This window comes from Ambystoma mexicanum, chromosome 5p (assembly GCF_040938575.1).
Source record: "Ambystoma mexicanum isolate Mex_15411 chromosome 5p, UKY_AmexF1_1, whole genome shotgun sequence".
Lineage (NCBI taxonomy): Eukaryota > Metazoa > Chordata > Amphibia > Caudata > Ambystomatidae > Ambystoma > Ambystoma mexicanum.
The window spans coordinates 1018894979-1018915674 of record NC_090930.1 but is presented as its reverse complement, the minus strand read 5'-3'; the positions used below and the strand labels follow the sequence as shown (position 1 = coordinate 1018915674).

General features: G+C 44.0%; 1 protein-coding gene across 1 annotated transcript in view; it reads left to right on the top strand.

Annotated features, from left to right (window-relative positions):
* LOC138480617 (collagen alpha-1(XXI) chain-like) overlaps nt 1-20219 on the top strand; it is a 703399-nt gene extending 683180 nt beyond the window's left edge. The window contains exons 29-30 of the mRNA XM_069612315.1: nt 17509-17586; nt 18966-20219. Coding sequence (XP_069468416.1) covers nt 17509-17586; nt 18966-19156 — 269 coding nt within the window. The 3' untranslated portion in view covers nt 19157-20219. The remainder of the gene's footprint in view (nt 1-17508; nt 17587-18965) is intronic.
* Nucleotides 20220-20696: the final 477 nt, after the last annotated feature.

The following is a 20696-nucleotide window of genomic DNA, read 5'->3' as shown; positions in this document are numbered from 1 at the left end:
GACATCTCAAGTGGTTTATAAAGTATTAGAAACAGGGGTGTGTTTGTGAATGAATGACGTATGTATGTCGTGGTATTAGGGGGGCGGCCTGCTTCAAGGGGAGGCCTGGCTGGAGACACGGGGTCTGAGGAGGCCATGTGACCGATGGCCCCTTGGCGTGGGATACCTTTTGAAGTGTACATGTAGTTTGGCACCTTGGCCTTTCGCGCCCCTGACAGCGCGCATCCCCGGGTGCGAACCGCCTTTGATAGAGGGGGTGGGATGGATGGGCCTGGGGCGTGCAGATAAGGCACAGGAAGACTGCTGAATGGAGACACACTTATGTGGATTGCAGGGGGGCGGCCTGCTTCAAGGGGAGGCCTGGCTGGAGACACGGGGTCTGAGGAGGTCATGTGACCGATGGCCCCTTGGCGTGGGATACCTTTTGAAGTGTACATGTAGTTTGGCACCTTGGCCTTTCGCGCCCCTGACAGCGCGCATCCACTGGCGGAAACCGCCTTTGATAGAGGGGGTGGGATGGATGGGCCTGGGGCGTGCAGATAAGGCACAGGAAGACTGCTGAATGGAGACACACTTATGTGGATTGCAGGGGGGCGGCCTGCTTCAAGGGGAGGCCTGGCTGGAGACACTGGGTCTGAGGAGGCCATGTGACCGATGGCCCCTTGGCGTGGGATATCTTTTGAAGTGTACATGTAGTTTGGCACCTTGGCCTTTCACGCCCCTGACAGCCCCCCATGCCAGCGCTCATCCCCGGGTGCGAACCGCCTTTGATAGTATATCGTTGCTTATCAATAACAAATGCCACATACCGGAGATTCTTGTGAGCACAGACCCACACTTCAACCAGTGTATTATAGTGGTCAAGACCCTAAGGCCTGTATAATCCAATGGCAATTGTTATTATAGATATATGTGTGACTTTTATAGAGACATAGGGCCTCATTACGACCCAGGCGGTAAGTTACCGCCTGGGCCGTCACTTTACCACCATGGCGTAAACTACGTTTACGCCATGGTGGTTGGCGGACTTACCGCCCCATTCCGACCTTGGCGGGGCGGTAAGTCCCCAATCCCCATTTACCCTTCCCCATTCCCATTTTTGCCCCATAGGGCATAATGGGAGTGGGGAAGGCGTTAATTACGCCACCGTAAATTACGGTGGCGTAATTAACTCCATGGTCCCTTAGCGCCATGGATTTTAACACCCGCTAAAAGCGGGTGTTAAAAGCTCCATGGCGCTAAGGGACCTCGTAATTGGCGGTAAGGGGTCGGCGCAGCTAACGCTGGCGTAAACCCCTTACCGCCAGGGTCGTAATGAGGCCCATAACCTACTGAAAGACTTGGAACAAGTGTTATTTAGTGCATGCATTATCGAGGATATGTTATGTTAGCTTAGATAGATAGTGACCACCCTGCTTCACAGCGACCAGACCTTCACCCATTCGTAGCACAGATGTCTGACGTCCATCCTTGAATGGAGACACACTTGATTCATTTAAAAAATCGAAACAACCGTTGTTAAAATATATGTGGTGTTTTATTGTGTATCTTATTCTCATGACACAAAAATACAAGACTTTAACGATTATACAGGTCAGGTTGCAGCACAGCGAGTGAAAATCCCCTGTACTGACCGCTGTCACTTGGGAACGTTTCTCTTATGGCACGAACGGCACAGGCGGGTATCACTCTTCGAACGCGGTGTCCAAGCCTCCCGTGGAGCCACCATGTAAAGGAACGATAGGCCACCAGCCTGCACCACCTGTGAAAAGGAATGAAACAAACTGTTTTTAAATAACCAAGATAAGTTTAATAAACGTTTGTTGTCAATGACAATTCTTGTAACTAATGGCATTCTGCATGGGCAAATGCTATCTAGACAATGCACACTATTGAACGACTTTCATGCGTTACTATGATATGAATATATAATTTTGGATATAGTAGAAGACCATGAAATAGGAGTGGCATGACAAGCAGAGTATACTTACTCGTTACTCGGATTACGAGGACAAACAGTTGCGCGAAGTTCGTGCATAAGCACCATCATTATTCTCAACACGGCCCGTGTGAGGCAGGCTGCCCTGCAGTCTGGCAGCTCCGTGATCGTGGCTCGCCTTCCGAAATGTAGGCCAGGCATCCCGAGTTTTCTCGGCAGCAGCAGTTCTCCTCGGTTGGCATTAGCTTGCACCGATTGAATGCGCACCAGGTGGAGACGCCGTCCATGCGACTAGGCCCAGGCTCTTCATCTGTTGATTCGTCCTGCCAACTGCCGTCCGAATCCCCATCGTTTTCGCGTGCTTCCGTTTCCAGTAGTTCCTTCTCGGTATACTCCGGCTCGAACATGTAGGGCATTATTGTAGCCATTGTGTGGTAAACAAAGTAAAATAATTTACCGAGATGGTACAGGTGTTCACACGGGCTACAAGCGGCGAAGGTAGCTGACCAGAGCACAGAAACGAGTCACAAAATACTCTAAGTAACACAGAGAGAGGAATGGAATCAAAAATCTGCTGCTGTGTGTTGTGAAACGGTCTGTTTATACTTATTGAGGAAATAGGCGTCCTGCCATTTCCATGGCGACACGTCATTAGCTGAAGCGCAGCGAATGTTGACACAAGACGTGCTTTGGCGTTGGGAAATGGGCGGGGGAATTGGTTTAGTGCCGCAGAAGCAGGTCAGCCAGGGCGATGCGGCAAGTGATAGGATTATCACAAAATGGCGTCTGCCTGGTGCCTGTTTTCACGTGCGTTTAATGGACGAAAACTCGGGTAAGGTCCATAGGAAAGTTTTCTAAAATCGAGCCACTTAGGCTTAAAAAAACGTGGCAATAAAAATTTTTACTAGACCATGCCTTTAATAAATGGGGATTTGTGGGCAGAATGGTTCAGAAATCTCTGTTTTTTTGGTGCGCAAATTACATGAATGAACTACACAGTGTGTTTGAGTAACAGTAAGAATATTAAGGTAGTATTGTACTTACTCTTTTTTTGTGGAATGAGCCGGTTTCTTCGGATATGTTGTTTGTAGTTCAGATGCTGCTGCTTTTTAGGAGAGTGGTCTTCACTGCAATTGTAAAAGAAAGAAGTTAGTAATTTTGTGTGTTTATAGCACTGATGTTAATTTAGACGTTGATTTTTATGTTTTTGTAGTAGTATTCTTGTTTGATATATGAACATAGTGTATGCATGCATTTCATTTGACTATGTGCAGCCTTTATATTTTATTTACAATATGTTAGTTCAACATGGTTTTCAAATGAGTAGAATTTTAAGTGTATGAAATTCACTTGGTTTTTTAAAGTTGTGTTGTAGATAGCAGACTGGTTTCGAAGTGACAGTTGATTATAGTAGATGGGAAAAATTGCAATAAGTTCATTTTATAGGTTATGCAGGTTTAGTGGCATTACTCTGTTTATATGCATTCATAAGAGTTGTACATGTACTGTGAATAAAATATGCATACCTGTAGTTTGCATTCATGCATGCGGATATGCATGCAGCTGTAAGTAGAAATCTTGGGTACTTGTAGAGTAGTTTTTGTAGTAGGTGTTTTCCAATGATATGAGACTTGTACTCAGAGTGATCAACAGTACATTTGAAGTGCGGAACTCTGATGATGGATTTAGATGTAGAGGTCTTGGATGTGATTGGTGGATGGTTGTGTGACTGCTTAGCTGTATCCAATGAGGGAATGGCACAGAGAGTGATGTGGAAAGGGTAAAAGGGCTGGCTAAGAGTTACGCGCTTTGCGGACACCGCACACACAGCAAATCCAGCATGGAAAGGGAACTGTAGGGATCAGCCAATCAGATGTTGAGGATGTAGATTTGTGTTGAAAGAGACTGTGTGTAGTGAAGATGGCAGAGGTGGAGAAAGTCAGGGTGTTGGTGCTTGGAGATATGTTTGTGCATGGTTTACAGCAGTATGCTCAATGCAGACATGTGGCAAACAATTTCGATGTTAAAGGAGTGGAGGTGGTGTGGAGCACTGTGCCTGATTGCAATGTACAGGGAATTGTACAACTTTGTGAAGATATGGGCAGGATGAACAGTCGCATCTGGTAGTTTTGCACTATGGTGCTTTCCATTTGGGCTACATCAGTGCCGCTACTTTGTTGGCAGATTTGGAACACTTGGTTCAAGCAGTAATGAACATCCTTCCAAATGCCAAAGTAATTTTTTATGGATTACTACCTAGGGCAATATAGGACAATAGTTCTGTTGTTTGTCCTCAGCAAAACATTGGTAGGTGTGCAATCAACCGAGGCATGTGTGCTTTCATGCTTAGAGCTGGTATATTTTTCTGTAATACTGAGAATATTGATTCCAGTAATGCTGTTTATTTTAAAGAAGATGCCATTTCCTTATCTTTTTTGGGAAATGCTATGCTGTTTTGGAATATAAGGGTTGCTTTGGAGAAGGTTATATGAAGATTTTAGTAGTAAAGAAAGAAGAACAAAAACAAAAAATACAAAATAACAGGTGTTTGTCAAGCATCGGCAAAAAAATACAAAAGAAATGGCTCTTTTCAGAGCCAACCTCAAAGGGGAACTGGGGCACACTATTTAAATGTACATTCACCACGCTCAGATTTTCGATATGTCCGCGGACATGGCAGTAGTCCGCGGACACCGCTTATTACATACCGGGGTTTTGTGGCGGAGAGGCATGCAAATGAGAATGATCAGAGCTAGGCATTGGTCAATAAAGTTTACTGGTTGTGTTGTGTAAGGAGAGAGTTTGTCAGAACGTCTTTTTCCTGAGAGAAGAACAGATAGCTATGGCTGTGTGTTTCCGAAAACAGATTATCTGGATTTTGGGAGACTCATGGATACATTGGTTGGAGGTGCATGCAGAACGCTGTGGAGTAGCTGCAGATCTTGGATTCCCTCGTGTGTAAGTGCACTGGCATGGAGTGCGTGGAATGAAGTGGCTGGACTTGGTACCTCTCTGTACTACTTTAGAGACAGAGCATCATCCAGACATAATTATAATTCATTGTGGAGGGAACAGTTTAGGACATGTGTCTGGAATTTCTTTGCATTTTGCAATGAAAGAAAGACTTGGGAAGGTCATGGACATTTTTCCAAATTCCCAAGTAATTTTTTCTCGTATTGCCCAAAGACAAATGTGCTGCATTCTTCTTCATTTGGTCCACAAATGGGGAAAGTGAGGCGCAATGTCAATAAGGCTGTTTGTGCCTTTCTAAGAGATGTTGGCATGTCCTCTTTTCACAATGAAAATATTATGCTTCGTAACACATACATTTTCCGCAGAGATGGAGTCTATGTTACTTATGCTGGCAATCAGATTTTTCTGAGAAATGTACAAAATGCATTGCAACCTTTTTTGGAATTACAGTCATCTATTTTGCAGTAGATGTTGACGATTTCAAGTTTTTCAAACACACAAAACCACCACCAAAAGGCTCTTTTCAGAGCCACCACTTCCTCCCAGAGAAAAGTGCATTGGTTTTGCTAGGGCAGCACCCTAAAACCTTATATGTCCTAGGACTGTCCGCAGACTTCCAAAAAATGCACATGGCCCTGCACTGTTTATTTGCCACTTCTATTTTAAAACTGTGAAAGGCGGCTCTGAGAAGAGCCTTTTTTTTATTTTTGTTCTTTTATATTTTTTGTTTTTTTTTACACACGACACACTAGGAGAGGAGGGGAAAGGAGGTTAATGAAGGGACACCAACCACGGGGATAAGAAAGGGCAGGTGGAGAGAGGAAGATGTAGGGTGGGCCTTACTTAGGTAGGTAGCAGGTCTTCTGGTGCTCTGTGACCATAGTCTCGAAAGCACTTCGAAGACTCTCCCCCCTGCAGAGTACTGCGTCGCAGTACATACACAATATTGTGACCCTCGAAAGGTAAGGGTCAACAGCATTGTGAATGGCCTGTGAGGCAGCTGGGGGATGCGCTCTCCCACAGGAGTGTCTCTTGTGGTGAGAGGAGCAGAAATGGAGGATGTGGTAGAGGAACTCAACCTGCTACGTTGATCACAAGGTACAACCTTGCGAATGGCCCCACTGTGAAACGACGTTAGGTGTCGCTTCATGGATGTTGTACCAAAGCTGTACAAACCACGTCTCCCACGACTCAACACCATTTTGCACTGTTTGCAGGTGACCTTGTTCGCACATGCTTTTGGTATGTTACCATGAATGGTAAACAACCATCACACCCAAGACTCCTGGCGAGTGCTGGTAGTAGGGAGTTTCTCTACCTCATCCTCTTCATCCTCGTTCTCTACATCCTCATGCCTGTTCGCCTCTGCAGGCCCTTGGGGAGGTGGTGTTGGAGGGTTTGGGGGTGGTGCTGAGGAAGATGTAGCAACAGCAGCCATGGATGCCATTAGGGTTAATGAGATAATCTCAGCAAGAGCAGCAAGGGCAGCAAAAGTCAATCTGCAATAGCCAGAAGTACAATGAAGATCAGCTCTGTGGTGTGGCCTTTTACAGGGGTGGAGAGGTGTGCTTCGCGGACAGATCGAACACCCCAAAAAGGTTAAGTTCCAAAAAGTATGTGGAAAGCCAGGGTCATTGTCTGGGACATGTGCAACGGTGAATTTTCACTGTAAAATAATTTGGATTGTCTGAAAAAGTTCTTTTAAAATGTTGGGGAACCGGACAGTGTCCGCAAATTAGGACACACGCTCAGCGTGGGTGCGGTCACTTGATGATGTCGGGAACATGTCCGCGAAGGGAACGGGTGTCCGCAGGACACCAAATGCACGGGAACAGTCATGCGCATGTGCGCGGGTGTTCTACGGATAGTGTTCGGGTCCTCAAACAAATTAAAAGTGCAACACAAGTGAGACAGACAGTTACGGACAGGCACGATGTTCGCAGGACTTACGGGTGTGGTGCGAATGTGCGTAGATGTTCTGCAGACTGTACGGACAGGTATAGTGTCCTTAGGACACCTCCATTTTGTTTAACTACGGACATCCCGGACACCGCACATGTTCTTAGGACAGTTTCAACTTGCCTGTGGATGGTACGGACAGGTATAGTGTCCTTAGGATACCTCCATTTTGTTCACTTACGGACATCCCGGACACCAGGTGTGTTCTAAGAACAGTTCCATCTTGGCTGTGAACGGTACGGACAGGTATAGTGTCCTTAGGACACCCCCATTTTGTTCATTTATGGACATCCCGAACACCAAGTGTGTTCTAAGAACAGTTCCATCTTGCTTGCGAATTTCTGTGTAAAAAACAAAAATATATTAATTTTAGTGTACCTAATACAAAAAGTTTAGAAATATATAAGAAAAATTAAGTTTACTTATTAGTTTCTGTTAAGTTGTATTCTTACTGTTGTGTAGGTCTACTGTTGCTCCTAGCTGTGCAGTTTCTGTGAGGTAATTATGTTGGAGGCATATCATTTTTGTTTTGGTATATTCCATTTTAGTACATATGGTATTTAAATGGATGGTTGATGTGTTAGATATATAGGTTCCACTTCTTATTTATAATCACATGTAATGTGTTTATGTGCTGCTTTTTGAACTTGTGCGGTGTTTATATGGCATGATAGAACAATTTAAGATACCCCCTGAGTGTTTGGGTAGTGTTGATGTTGTCTGCATCCGTTCGCAGACATACGCACAGTCTACGGACATCGAAATCATTAGCAGATGGTTCAGTATGTTCTATGTTACATGTATATAAAGTAAGGGATTCCTAGTAAACATCTATCAAATTCACGCTATGAATATGTATATTCAGTGAAATAAAATTTGATAAAGGGAGGTTATGGTTAAGTTGCGCTATTAAACACCTATGAAATTCAGTAAAAAAACGTTATTAAAGGGACGTTATGGTTAAGTCGCGCTACTAAAAACCTATGAAATTCAGTAAAAAACTTTGTTAAAGTGATGTTATGGTTCCAAGTAAAAACGAAAAACCCCTGATTTTCACCAGTTATGGTAAGCTAAGCAACCATAACTCGCGCCACCACCGTGCACTGCTAAGACTAACACCCAGGACATCAAAGATGACATCACACTTATTTTATGTTTGTTGTAATTTAAATAACGTTCAAGCAACAGACCTTCTATTATTTATGGTGCCTTATCAAAAGTGCCCTTTTGACTACACTGGCACCCCTGAGATGTGTTCTGCAAGCTGCAGCACGACACATCAAAGGACTCTGGAAATTCGACCCTGGCCCTCCTCTAACTGCACTGGCTCCTGCTGCAAGCCTCTACAAGGCTGTCAAACTGAAGTGCCCAAGATACCTCACTGAGAAACTCTGCATCTCCTGAGGCCTGTGATCCACCAGAAGTCAGGACATGTGCAGACTTGAACTCCGATGGCACAGCAAGAAAAGAACGAGCCGGTCATCAGACTCACCCCATTGCTACTACCATTCAGGAAAGAGCTCAAGCCCTTCCTTTTTAAGGAATGGCTCCTCTGTAACACATAGCTGCTCACTGTCTCCTACCCTGGTTGCTTGTAGATACCTTGCTGCAAATTGCCCTCCCGTTAGCTCCCATTCCCTTTTTCTCTACTTCGCTTACTGTGATTGTAAAGCGCTCTGTTGCTACCCGAAGCTAAGTCTGCGCTCAATAAATACCCTAATAATAATAATAATGAAAGTGTCACCCACACCATGTAACCAAATATCATCTTTAATATCGGATACTGACTGTAAGTAAGCAGGCTATATGGATGTCTAACCTCATCCTATGCTTTCTATTCTTGGAACATATCTCCCGCAAGCGCTTTGAAGGGGTCCCCTTGCAAGCTGATGCATTATAAAACTCAAATATAAATTTTCTCTCTATGGATTTTGAGTAGACAAATGTTATGCTCAGCATCTCCTACTTTAGCACTGCTAACAATACCCTATAGGAAGAGAGTAAAATTGCAATATTTACTTGGTCTGCAAGGGATAATTGGTATGGACTAACCCCGGTATTACTAACAGATATTCAGATAATAGAATGTTTTTCACACAATCTGCATCATTTCCAAGTGTTCAGAGTTGTGTTTAGCATAGACCTCAACAAATTATACTGTAACTCGCTTCTATACAAAAACGGTTTCACTTATCAGTGGTATAATCCTACCCAACGATATAAGGGTGGGATAAGTTGCAAACAATCTTGTATGCACTGCAAAATAATAGTGTACATGCAGATTCATGACACCTTCTTAAAATGCATATCATATCATGGTGACGCACGCAATATGTTTTAACTACAAAGTATTATGAGTCTGAAAATATCCCAGTGAGTGTTTTACTGCTGCGAACCATCACTTTTTATCGTGCCCTGTCAACTAGTTTTGGAAGCTACCACAGGAGCCGGAGAGTGGTACGACTGGAAAGGCACAGAAGAACACTCCTTGCGGGTGATTAGCAAATCAGTAACTTTAGAAAACCAAGTCAGTTGTTTCGGCAGTACAGCAAAGTAAAGGAAATGTGTTTGTTTGCTTAAGGATAGGAAACTATAGTAACAGTATATAGAACTGCACCTTCAGTGTTTTTCTATGCTCAGCTGCTGAGGACATTTCAATATAAATATGTTGACTCTAGTATCCCCCGGGATCTTATTTAACTGATACAAATGAATTACGGCGGGGTCCCTAGTTACAGAAAAAGGCGCTCAAGCTGTTGTACCGCTGAGCATTGATGCTATTAATCTAAAAGGCATATATATGCGATTTTCTTCAGCCGAGCCTCATAAGAAACCTCAGTAGGCTCTTTTTCAATTTTTATCTAGGCTGTGGTGAGGAAGGGTGGCTGAAACTATATGAAGTAATATGTGCCCTGTCATTTTACTCCCTATGTCAGTGTAACAAGCAAGGTTCCAATAAGAATTTGTTTCCTACTTGGAGTGAAATGATTTTTCAGGTAGTCAAAAAGTAATTAGCTTTGCCAACTAGGATACGTTATGCTTTTTAAAAATGTTCTTTCCCGTTAAAATATATCTTGAGATTGGGCAATAATATTGGAGTTCCTTCCTATGCCACTGCTATGCTGGTCACTGATTTGAAAAGATATCAGTGGAGCTTTGTGGGCAGAAGCTGGGGGTTGGCTAATATGTGTTCATTGTTTCCTGTTTTTGTTGGGCACATTTTTCTGTTTTTAGGGAGTAAACATTGATAGTGTATATGTCTCTTGACTGTAAGGCTGGTTTTGAGTAAGTGTTGTCACAACTCACATGACAACGTAATGTGGATAGTAATCAGAAGCTAGGGAATTTTGATCATCATGTTAAGTGATGCAGTTATTGTGATGTAATTCTCATTCTTACACAACTCATGAGAGGCATGTTCTCCTGGCCCTTCAATTACTTCATTAAAGTGGCACATGAACTCCTATTGGCATGTTTTATTGTCCCATTTCCTTTTGTTTGCCATTATTCCATCTGCAAATATTGTAACCGGTCTGATTTTTTGACAGCCACATCAGTTATGAAAAGCAATACTTGTTTTTGTAATACACATGAGTGTTTTTTTTTTAGACTAGCATAAAGCACACATGTTTCTCTACATAGGATTACATTTGCTAGCTACTGTGGCAGATCTTGAGATCTTGAACTGGTTGTTAAGTTCTCTTTATAATCACATATACCATTTTTTTTAGCTTATGTGTTTGGAAAAGGAGCTGTAAGATGCACCTTGTACACAGATTGGTAAAAAATTGCAGTGGTTGGGAAGGGGAAATTCCTTTCCAAACTCTTCGGAGATGGAAACTCATTAACAAGACATGCTCGCAAAGTGGTTTACATCATTAGTCAGTTGCACACATGGAAAATAAAGTGTGCACAAAAGGCAACCAGATCTGCACTTGTAGAAAAATAATTAGAGGGAACATTGGTCCAGAGAGCAACTGAAGAAGAAGGGCCCACCACCAGCACCTCAGTTTTGCTACCATTCAGCATGAGCCAGTTACTCCTCATCCAATCCCCCATGGTTGCCAGGCCCAGACTCATTCCCAGGCCTGTTTTCTTCAAATCCCTAAACAGAACATAATAGCTTTATAGACTCCATCATTGGGCCATGCCGGGAGTGATATCCAGTAAAACTCATTAAATGTCCTTGATGCATTTGTGCCTTTAACTTGCCCTGCAGGGCCCAAAATTCCCGATACGGCTCTCATGCAGGGTCTATAAAGCTTAATTTGCCCGCTCGGCATCTGCGTTAAACAGTTAGGGTGCTCCAAACTCTGGGTGAATCTAATGATCTAAACCCAGATTTGGAGAAACCTGTGTGCTCAATACACCTGCCCTCCAGCCAACCTCATCCAGCTGCAGCCCACTCATCACCCCGCTCCCCACTTTAATCTCCTGTCCCCCCTCTGCCTATCCTGCCCCTAGCCCTCAGTTCCCCCATGCCACCTACTTAGTTTATAACGTGGCTCTCCTCAGGCGACAACAACACTGCTTCTAATGGAAAGGGATTAAGGCAGGTAGATCCCCACACAAGTGATAGCTTTGGGATATATCTACTTACATGGGAAATCTCTGTTCTTAGCTCAGGAGCCCAGCCAGATTTTAGACCCTCTTTCAGGAATAGGTATGCAGCTCACACCACTGGTCTCTATTCACAGCAAGGTCCTTCCAGGCAGATTTTAGTCCTCTCTCTCAAATAGGGCTCCCAGCTTCCAGGCAAAGGTCCCCAGCAAGTGTCCCAGGGTCTCCTGTCTATCTGCTCTCCTGGGTGTCAGCCTTCCTTTTGTCAGTTCTCTGTTGTTGTCCGTCTGCTCTCCTCTTTTTCTCCCTCTGTCCCCCTTTAGATTGAAAACTGATATTATATAGTGCTTTTGACACTTACATTTTATGAATATTCCCACGGTACGCATTGGACATCTCACTTTCTACCCCTCCCACTAATACGCCCACTGCCAACTGATAGGGCAAGGAGTTTAGAGGTCTGCAATATGGATAATGGGGGAGGAGCAAGATGAATCATTTCAAAATTACATGTTTTTACATTTTGTTTTATCCTAGAAATCTCACTACATGGCAACTGCCTTTTCTTTTCAGATAACTGCAGAAACATATATATTTTTGAATTCTACAATTTATGGCGAATCGAGAAATACTAATTTCACTTCGGAACGCCCTTCCCGGGAGGAGCTATTGTTTTTTGCAATTTGCCCCTGAGCCGAAATAGTAAAAAATATGCCACTTCACAATTCAAACATTAATTTCATAATCTATCACCTCGCCAACATTCGAATTCCTCTGAATTATGAAGTTAGGATCATAGTTTTCTTCCTAACTCAAATTCTATACATCACAGAAAATTAAGAGATACATAGGGCCTCATTACGAGTGCGCCGGTCCGGTAACAATGGTGCCGGTAAGCCTACTGGCACTCTTGTTACCAGACCGGCACACACCAAGTCTGTGGGCGGGTGCCATTCCGCCCACCAGGTCCGACCCAGCTGGCAGGGCGGCACCCGCCTACAGACTTTCACGGAAGCACTGGCACCGTTATTAATGGTGCTGGTGCTTCGGTCATCCCCATTCCCATTTCAGTCCTATAGGACTCAAATGGGAATGGGGATTAACAATTTTCCGGCACCTGACTTCCAGGAACACTGGGGTCATAATACCCCGGTGTTTCCTGGCACGGCTACCGTCGGACTCGTAATGAGGCCCATAGAACTAATGGGCTTTAATATGAGTCCTGGCTGAGCCCACTGGAACGCACGGTTATCCTGTTATTAAGGAAAAGGGAGTCCAATGTTAATCAAATGGCCAACCATTCATATGAAAAGTTGTGGTTTCATATTCCCAAAAAAGCCCGTCATGAGTTTCATTTCTCCTTAGTCATATGTGACGTGAACATCTACTTATCAATAGATGCCTGATTCATCACAGTGTTTGAAGATCCATTAAGGCTCTAAGATGCCATTTATTGGTGTCAAGTCAGCCCTTAAAGGTCATTTCTGTTGGTTGGTTTATCTGCAACCTTCACAATTTTGATCCAATTCTTTATATTTCTTTGTATTTTAAACTGAAAACCAGGCCTGTCCTCCTTGTGGGCCTCAGCCAAAGGTCTGGAGGTCACAGTTCCAGATACACAGCAGTTCAGTGGGGGAAGCAGCAGCAAGCGGTTACATGCAAAATTCCGAGAAAGATAGTGTTTTAAATCAAAAAAGATGTGTTTACATGTAACCTTTTACATTGCTTATGGGGCTTTTGTCCCTGTGTTAATATATTTCTTTTAGTCAGATGGTTGAAAATACATGAGTGTTCCTCTCGACTTCTCCACACATAGGCTATTATTTAACATGGGAAACCAGTGTCCATTTTAAAACAAAGTAGGCCTTTCCATTTAAATGTCTGTTTACTTGTGGCAGGTAAGTGTCTTTCTCTGTGTTAAATGAAATATGTCACTTGGCTTCACTTTTTAGAAATAAAAGGCACAATTACTCCTTTTTATTTTTAAAATGCCTAGCATTTCAATGTATCTTTTCCCATGTGTACTGCTGCAGTTTTGAATTTGTTAAAATGTGCCTTTTCACAGTTTACACAAAGTCAGCATTTGCAGCACCACATGTCTTTTTGGAATCCATTGGACACAGTTAGCAATGTTACAGTTCGGATGCACACTATCCTTCAGCTGAGTGCCTTTGCATTTTGACAAAGTTGAGGGAGGCCCATTTTCGTTCATTCACCAGGCCTCATGTTGTAAAAGAAGTGTTTTGGACTGGCCTGCATATTCCAATGGGTATCCCCATCGGCAAGCTTTATTATTACAATGGGGCCTTCAATGGCCTCTCAATCTCTGTCACTCTGGGGCTGCTTTTTCACCCCACACACCCATTTGGTGGCCTTCACTGACTCGGTAACGGCACTGGGACCCGATGTTAAGGTCCTTGTTTCGCTCGGGCTTATAACCTAGGCTCAGAGCCATTACTGGGCAGTGAAGGCCACCAAACTGGTGTTTATTGCTATGTAAGCACCAGGTAGCGGGGAGGGCAAGGGGCCTCAAGGCCATCAGAAAGCCATAAGGCAGGCTATACCTCATGGTATTGCCCTCATTCTCAGCTTCCTCAGAAGCAGTGCATCATCTTCTGGCAGGTGAGTCCTCAGTGCCATGCACTCCCTTTCCGAACCCCTCCCCATTTCCAACTACTCGACCCACTCTCCTCCCTTATCCCGGCCCCACTTACCTGAGGCACCTCGACCCTCGCCTGTCCTGGAACACTCACTGTTACGAGCCTTCCCCTTCACTGCAGTAGCCACCATAGAATGGGAAGAGGAACTATGTTTAGTTCCCTTCTCCCCACGTTCATGTTGGCCATAGTGTTTTTTTAGTAGAGAAACAGCCACAGAGCCATTTCTCTGCTTATAAAAAAAACAAAAATAGCACCCTGGAAAACATGCTGTGGTGCTAATTAAGCAATACACCAGTTGATGGGGGGGGCATTACCAGATGTGATAAGGCTCATGGGCTCATGTTAAAGCCCTTGCTTTGCTCCGGCCTGTAACTTAGGCCCGGGGGCCTTACCTGACCTGCTAATGCCTCCCATCTCAAGATTTATTGCCTAATTATAATATTGCTAAGTCATAAAAACTAGTTAAAAAGAGGTTAGAAACAAACAAAAACAAAACCAGTTATAGAACATGCTCAGAACCTTCATGTGACCATTGTTCTGGTGGAATGTTGGCTAACGGAGACATTGAGCACTGAGCCAGAATGTTTGAAGAGAAATATCAAGCTTTTTAATTAAGCAATATGCCCCGAGCGGCGGGGGCATTACTGAGTCAGGTAATGCCCCTTAACGAAGGCCCCGGGGCATTAGCTGACTCGGTAATGCCCCCACCGCGAGGAGCATATTGCTATTAGTACCCAGGGCCGCAAGATCTGCCTGACCGGGGCACTAAAAGCTGTTTTTTCTATCCCGAAACGCTGCAGCGTTTCGGGACAGAAAAAGAAAAAATCGACCAAGAAAATGGCCGCCGGGAAAGAGAAAGCAGAGTCCGTTTTCCCTTTCCATGGCAGCCATCGGGAGCGGACGCACTGGGAACAGAAGTGTTCCCAGCGCGTCCGCTCCCGAAAGACGATAGAGAAGAAGGTAAGTGGGGTTGGGGGCTGGAGGAGGGAAAAGAAAAAAAAATGCGCACCAGAATCCCCAGCAGGGGACAATAGTAGCCTCCAGCCATGTGGAGGCGCGGAGCGGGGATGGCCCCACTTCGAGCCTCCACATGTCTGGAGGCTACCACGCTGCCCGCTGCGGACAAAGGAGGCAGAAGGTAAGTGGGGTGGAGAGGGCAGGGAGATGGGAGGAAAGAGGAAGAAAAAAAATAATAAAAATCCTTACCTGAGTCTCCGGCAGGGGTCAAAGGCAGCTTCTCAACCGTGGGGAGGCTCGGAGCGGGGATGGCCCCGCTTCGATCCTCCTCATTGGCTGAGGGGCTGCCATGCCCCCGCCGTGGACAAGGCGGCTGGAATCCCGGCCGAGAATCGAGGGATTCTCGTCCGGGTAATGACCCGGCGAGAGCCAATCAGAATGTGTGTTGCATTCTGCTTGACTCTCGCCGGGTACTAATAGTGGTTAAGGATCTCTGCCGTCCCATTGTTCACAATGGCCACAGAAACTTCCCAATCTTATAATAGTATTACAGCACTGGGGAGAAGGCTCTAACATTTGTTATTGTACTTACCCTCTTGATGAAGACTCGAGTGTGGGACAATAACAGCAGTTATAGCGCTCTGGATAGGGCGACTCTAATGTTTCTGTAGTATTATAGCCTGCTTATTTTTACTGATCAAAAATAATTACTTCTTGGAAAGCATCACCTTCGTTAATAATCAAGTCAGTATAATCCGCACTCAGCAAATTACATTCTGTGCACATTTTCTGAAAAAAATCCAAACTTAGGGCTCACAACGTGCTGTCACAAAATGTAAATCCAGAAAAGTGATTTTTCAGCATGCGTTTTCTCACTGCACACTCTTCTGTACTAAGGATTTGAGCCATGGCAGTTCGTCCAGTGGCATGGCAAAAGATGCAGGTTCATCTGTGGGGTAGGAGGTCACTGGTTTCTCCTAATGTACCAATCAGTAGAGAACGTGTATTTACTGTTGCTAACGTTTTATATAGCTTACTGACATTTTATAAAGGGAGGCATGTTACAGTCTAATGTTATATATATAAAGAACCCTTCTTTTCAATGCCAAGAAAGAGTAGTTACAATATGACTCCTGTTCGGTGTCGTTCACCTCCACTGTACGTTTTCCCTTTCTAAAAATTCCCAGACTGCAGCATTGCTTTTCTGAATTACTGAAAGCTTAAAGACACTTTCGCAAAGTAGAAAAGCGGCAGTCTTTACAGAAATGCTTGTAAAGCCACTGGTGCACAATGAGAGATTTAAGCAGTTTTTGCTGCAGGAAAGCATGACATCTCCCCTCCAATCCCTTCACCCACCTAAGAATGGTCGTGCTGTAAACTGGAGGGGAGAATGCCTGCTTTCCACACTACTTTTATCACAAGTTCAGAATTGGGGCCAGTGGGCTTGATTATGAGCTCCATTTAAAATAAGAAAAGTTTCACTGAAAGATGGAAGGACACTTTTCTTATTTTCTCCACATTCCGTACCTACATTTATAAAGATACAGAATATGAAGCAAATAACAAAAGTGTAGTTCCAATACAAAATTACACTTTTATTATTTTATATGGAGCTCGGAATCAGGGCCCGATATAGAGGTCTGTGTGAAAATAGAAATGTGTTGTTCCAAGCAGGAACAACACATTTCTTAAACCCACCATATTCTGACAAAGAAAGAATGTGGTGTACTGACATGGAAGCCTTGGATTTTGCATGTGCCTGATTTATGGACCTGGTAACCATTGGGAATGGAAGACAGACATTGCGAGGGATTCATCTTGCCCTGCTTTTACATGTCAAAATAAAGGCGTTAAATTACATCTACTGCACATGTTTTCCGCTTTAGCACTTCCCAGGCCGCAGCACCACTTTTCTAATTTACTGAATGCTTAAGGAGACTTTTATAAATTTGAAAAGTGACAGTCATTTAACAAAATTCTCACAGTGATACTGCGGCACAGGTTGGCCCCACAAAGATAGATTTTGGTACATGTTGCTGCTGGAAAGCACTGCATCTCACTGCAGTCTTTCCACCCACCTCCAAATCGTGGTGCTGGAAACTGAAGGGCAGAATGTGGCCTTTCCACACTACTTTTATCCCAAGCTCAAAATCAGGCCCTGAGTCGGTTTGCCTGTGTGGCAATGTAACTTGCCTGATTGTGTGTGGTCTCTTCGTGAGCTGTCCTTGCACTGGTAGATATAGCAAATATTTAATGGGGGGCAGGAGGAGACAATAATCGTTTATCTCACAAAATAATGCTTATAGTGACATTTTACATTGCAAATGAACATGTTTAGTAACAGGAATGCCTAATGTTGAGGCACTGGCACTTACTTTGCGCTGTACTGTGATTTAAACAATGATTAACTGCATGCACCTAGAATTTGACTTATTAAAGCAACCTTGCGTTTCCGCGTAGGTGAAAAGGGACTGAAAGGCGACAGAGGCGCAAAAGGAGAGCGGCAGATAGGACTTCCTGGACCACCCGGACCCACAGGTAAGAAGAGAAATGTGGAGACCGTAATCGGCTCATTTTGAATGCTGGTGGAGCTGACTGTGAATGCGACCTTGGTCCACTCAGCTGTATTTTAATACCTTTCCAATTTAGGTAGGAAATGGCACTGTTACATGGGCAGCTCCCGCGTTCTCGCGCCATTTTCCTCCCAGGTAGAATCCACTTTTATCGTGTGCATATGGCGGGCCAGCGTCACAAATATTCCCTAAAGATTTCATCCGCTTATTTCAGACAACAAAAAACAAACATGTAGAATCCAGAGGGATTCCAGCCTCCCCGCCTGCATTAAATTAGAATGTGGGAAGAGGCAGTGTAGGCTCCCCTGCACAGAGCTAGAAGGAGCGCAGAGAGGAATTGCCACTCCGTGCCCCCTATATCCTGGACCCCACACCAAAATGGCCGTCGGAGGATAACATGCAGAGAGCTTGTCCCTGAGTGTTTTGCAGTTTAATGGCCTTTTGCTGATACCGCAAACATGAGACCATAAGAGTCAATAGCACTGGGTCCAATGATCACCCTTCCTATACAGGTATTTGCACGACTTTTACGCCATGTGTGTTTCTGAACAGAACACAACTGCCCCGAAACACTCTTAACTTAAGACAAAGTCGAATACCCGGATGTACAAAGCTTTTTTGGAAACAAAGCATAAATAAAGTATGGCTTGGAAACATCACAGAAGATTCCTGCCATAGCTTATAACTTGTGCTTGCATAGAAAATTCTGGAGCGTGGAAGGTTACTTTGATTACTTATTTCATTTAATATACTTATAGCGTTAAGCTTTGTATATACAACATAAAACAGTCATCAAATAAGGAATAATAATTTCATATACATATATAGACAACATAAGAACAACAATCCATAAAATGCAATACTCCATAAAATACTATTAAAATCAAAGTAAAAATCAGTTATTCAGTAAAGTTTTACAGTGAAATATGTAAGGTTTAAATAATTTCCCTCCATATCAAACATAAGTCTGTAGAGTCTAATCGGTTTCAATACGACTTCATGTACTTTGATCTTAGGGCAACAAGACTGGTGCATGTAATGATGATATGTTCAAGTGTTTCTAAGACGTCTTCACCACATAGCCTACATTTGCGTTGAGCACGTGGGATCCCTGTTTTCCCGCCCTTAATGACCAACTACTTATAAAAAAGAGAGTGGAGTGATGTGGCCTGCAGAAAGAAGCCTTCAGGCTCTTAAATAGTTTTCTGATTGGTTTAAAACACAGCCCAAAAGTGGAACTCTGTTTTTTCTCCATTTATGTATCTCAAAAAGTCACATCATCAAAAGTGGCAAATGACCTCTTTTGAAATGTGTACATTTCTAATTATATGTGTTTGTACACAGGCTCCCATGGACCTCCTGGACACAACGGCGAAGGTCGGCCAGGTCCTCCTGGCAATCCAGGGATGGATGGAACCCCAGGCACTCATGGAAAGCGTGGACTACCTGGCAACAATGGCGTCTGTGACTTGTCATCATGCTACGCTGCTTACAATGTGAGAGAAGACCCCTTCAGGAAAGGACCCAACTCTTAACGCATCTGAGCTCATGTTCGATTCGGTGAATGCATGGTATCTCCCGCTCCACCCTCCATCCAGCCACTCCATGGTGACCCTCAATACCTGGAGTGGAATACAACGTTAGTCTCAGGAAGGAAGCCGCTCTCTGTGAAAATATCTGTAAAATGTCTGTTGTTATTATTTGAATGTTGTAAAGATGCATTTTGTGTGTGATATTTTTGATTAAATCATCAATAAAGTAAATGTACAGAAAACGTAAGGTAGTTAGTGTGAGCCCAAAATGCACCTGACTACAGTGAGTGAAGGTGCAGTTCCATTGGGGAAAAGTTAATAAAATTCACGAAGACCTACATTGTCTACCACAATTCCAGCACACACTCTGCGTTTTGCTTTTAAAAGATGAAAAACTTTCCTTAGTTTACTTTAGTAAGGACAGTTTGTCAAGCGTGAAGGAGCGTGAAGTTAGCGCTGTGTCCTAAATAACATGGAACGTGTTGCCACCAGGAGACACGTAGGAGGCTATTCACTAACAGTTGTCAGTAGCATTCGATGCCTGCAGGTGGCAGGTGGGTGGGCAAGGTAAGTTGCATGGAATTGCGTGGCAAAGGGCAGGGGAGAAGTAGACGACAAGAAAGGAGAAACACCTTTGGCATGAGTTTTGAAGGCGTAAAGTTAGACATTTTTGAAGGTGGAGAACAGGTTGGGTGGACAAAGCTCACAAGTCACGAAGTTCAGAAGTCGTTCACAAGGCATGGCTTATAACCCTGCGGCCGTGTGGCTTCTTGTGTGGATCCCCTGCCAGAGAAGTGATTTGCGTTGGACATTGCAAATGCCAATAGAAGGTTTACAGCACCACCAGAAAAAAGGTGACACAACAGCACTGTGAGGACACTATACGTGTTAATATTCTCTGCACAATATTCTGTGATCCAGTCAGATGTCTGGCACTCCGTGTAGGATTTTAAAACGTCATTTGATAGACCTGGCATCCATTTACCTTCCTGACAAACAAGCATTTCTCCATTTGCCGCTCAGATTACGGAGAACACTCAATAAAAGAATAAAATATGTGAGCAAAGTTGTCTTTCTTTATTTTGTCCAGCATGCATCCACATTCCATTCAGCAGGGCCGGTGCTACAGGAACACGTGGCTTGCAGGGTGCAGTCAATATGGCTGCTTGGAATGCAGACTGAACCACTGTGCTGCCTCCACTAACCTGGACACCCGTCCCTCCCCACCTACATGTTTTTACACAAACAATACCCCTCCACTTACCTGGCGCCTCCTCTCCGCTACCACCTGCGCCAGCACCATCTTGCTACCCCTGTGGTCTCCCTTGCTACCCCTAAAAAACGAAACAAAAATGTTTTTTGTTTGTTTTTTATATGGAAGCGCCTGGACTGTGTTTCTGGAGTGGCTGGCTTTCTTGTTCAGTCCTCCTAAAAAAACAGGGGGTTCCACAAGTGTAACACTTTGAGCAGTGACCCTAAATAAGAAAGAATAGGAATAATCAATAGTCTTTCTGAATTCTATATAATAATTCCTAGACTCATT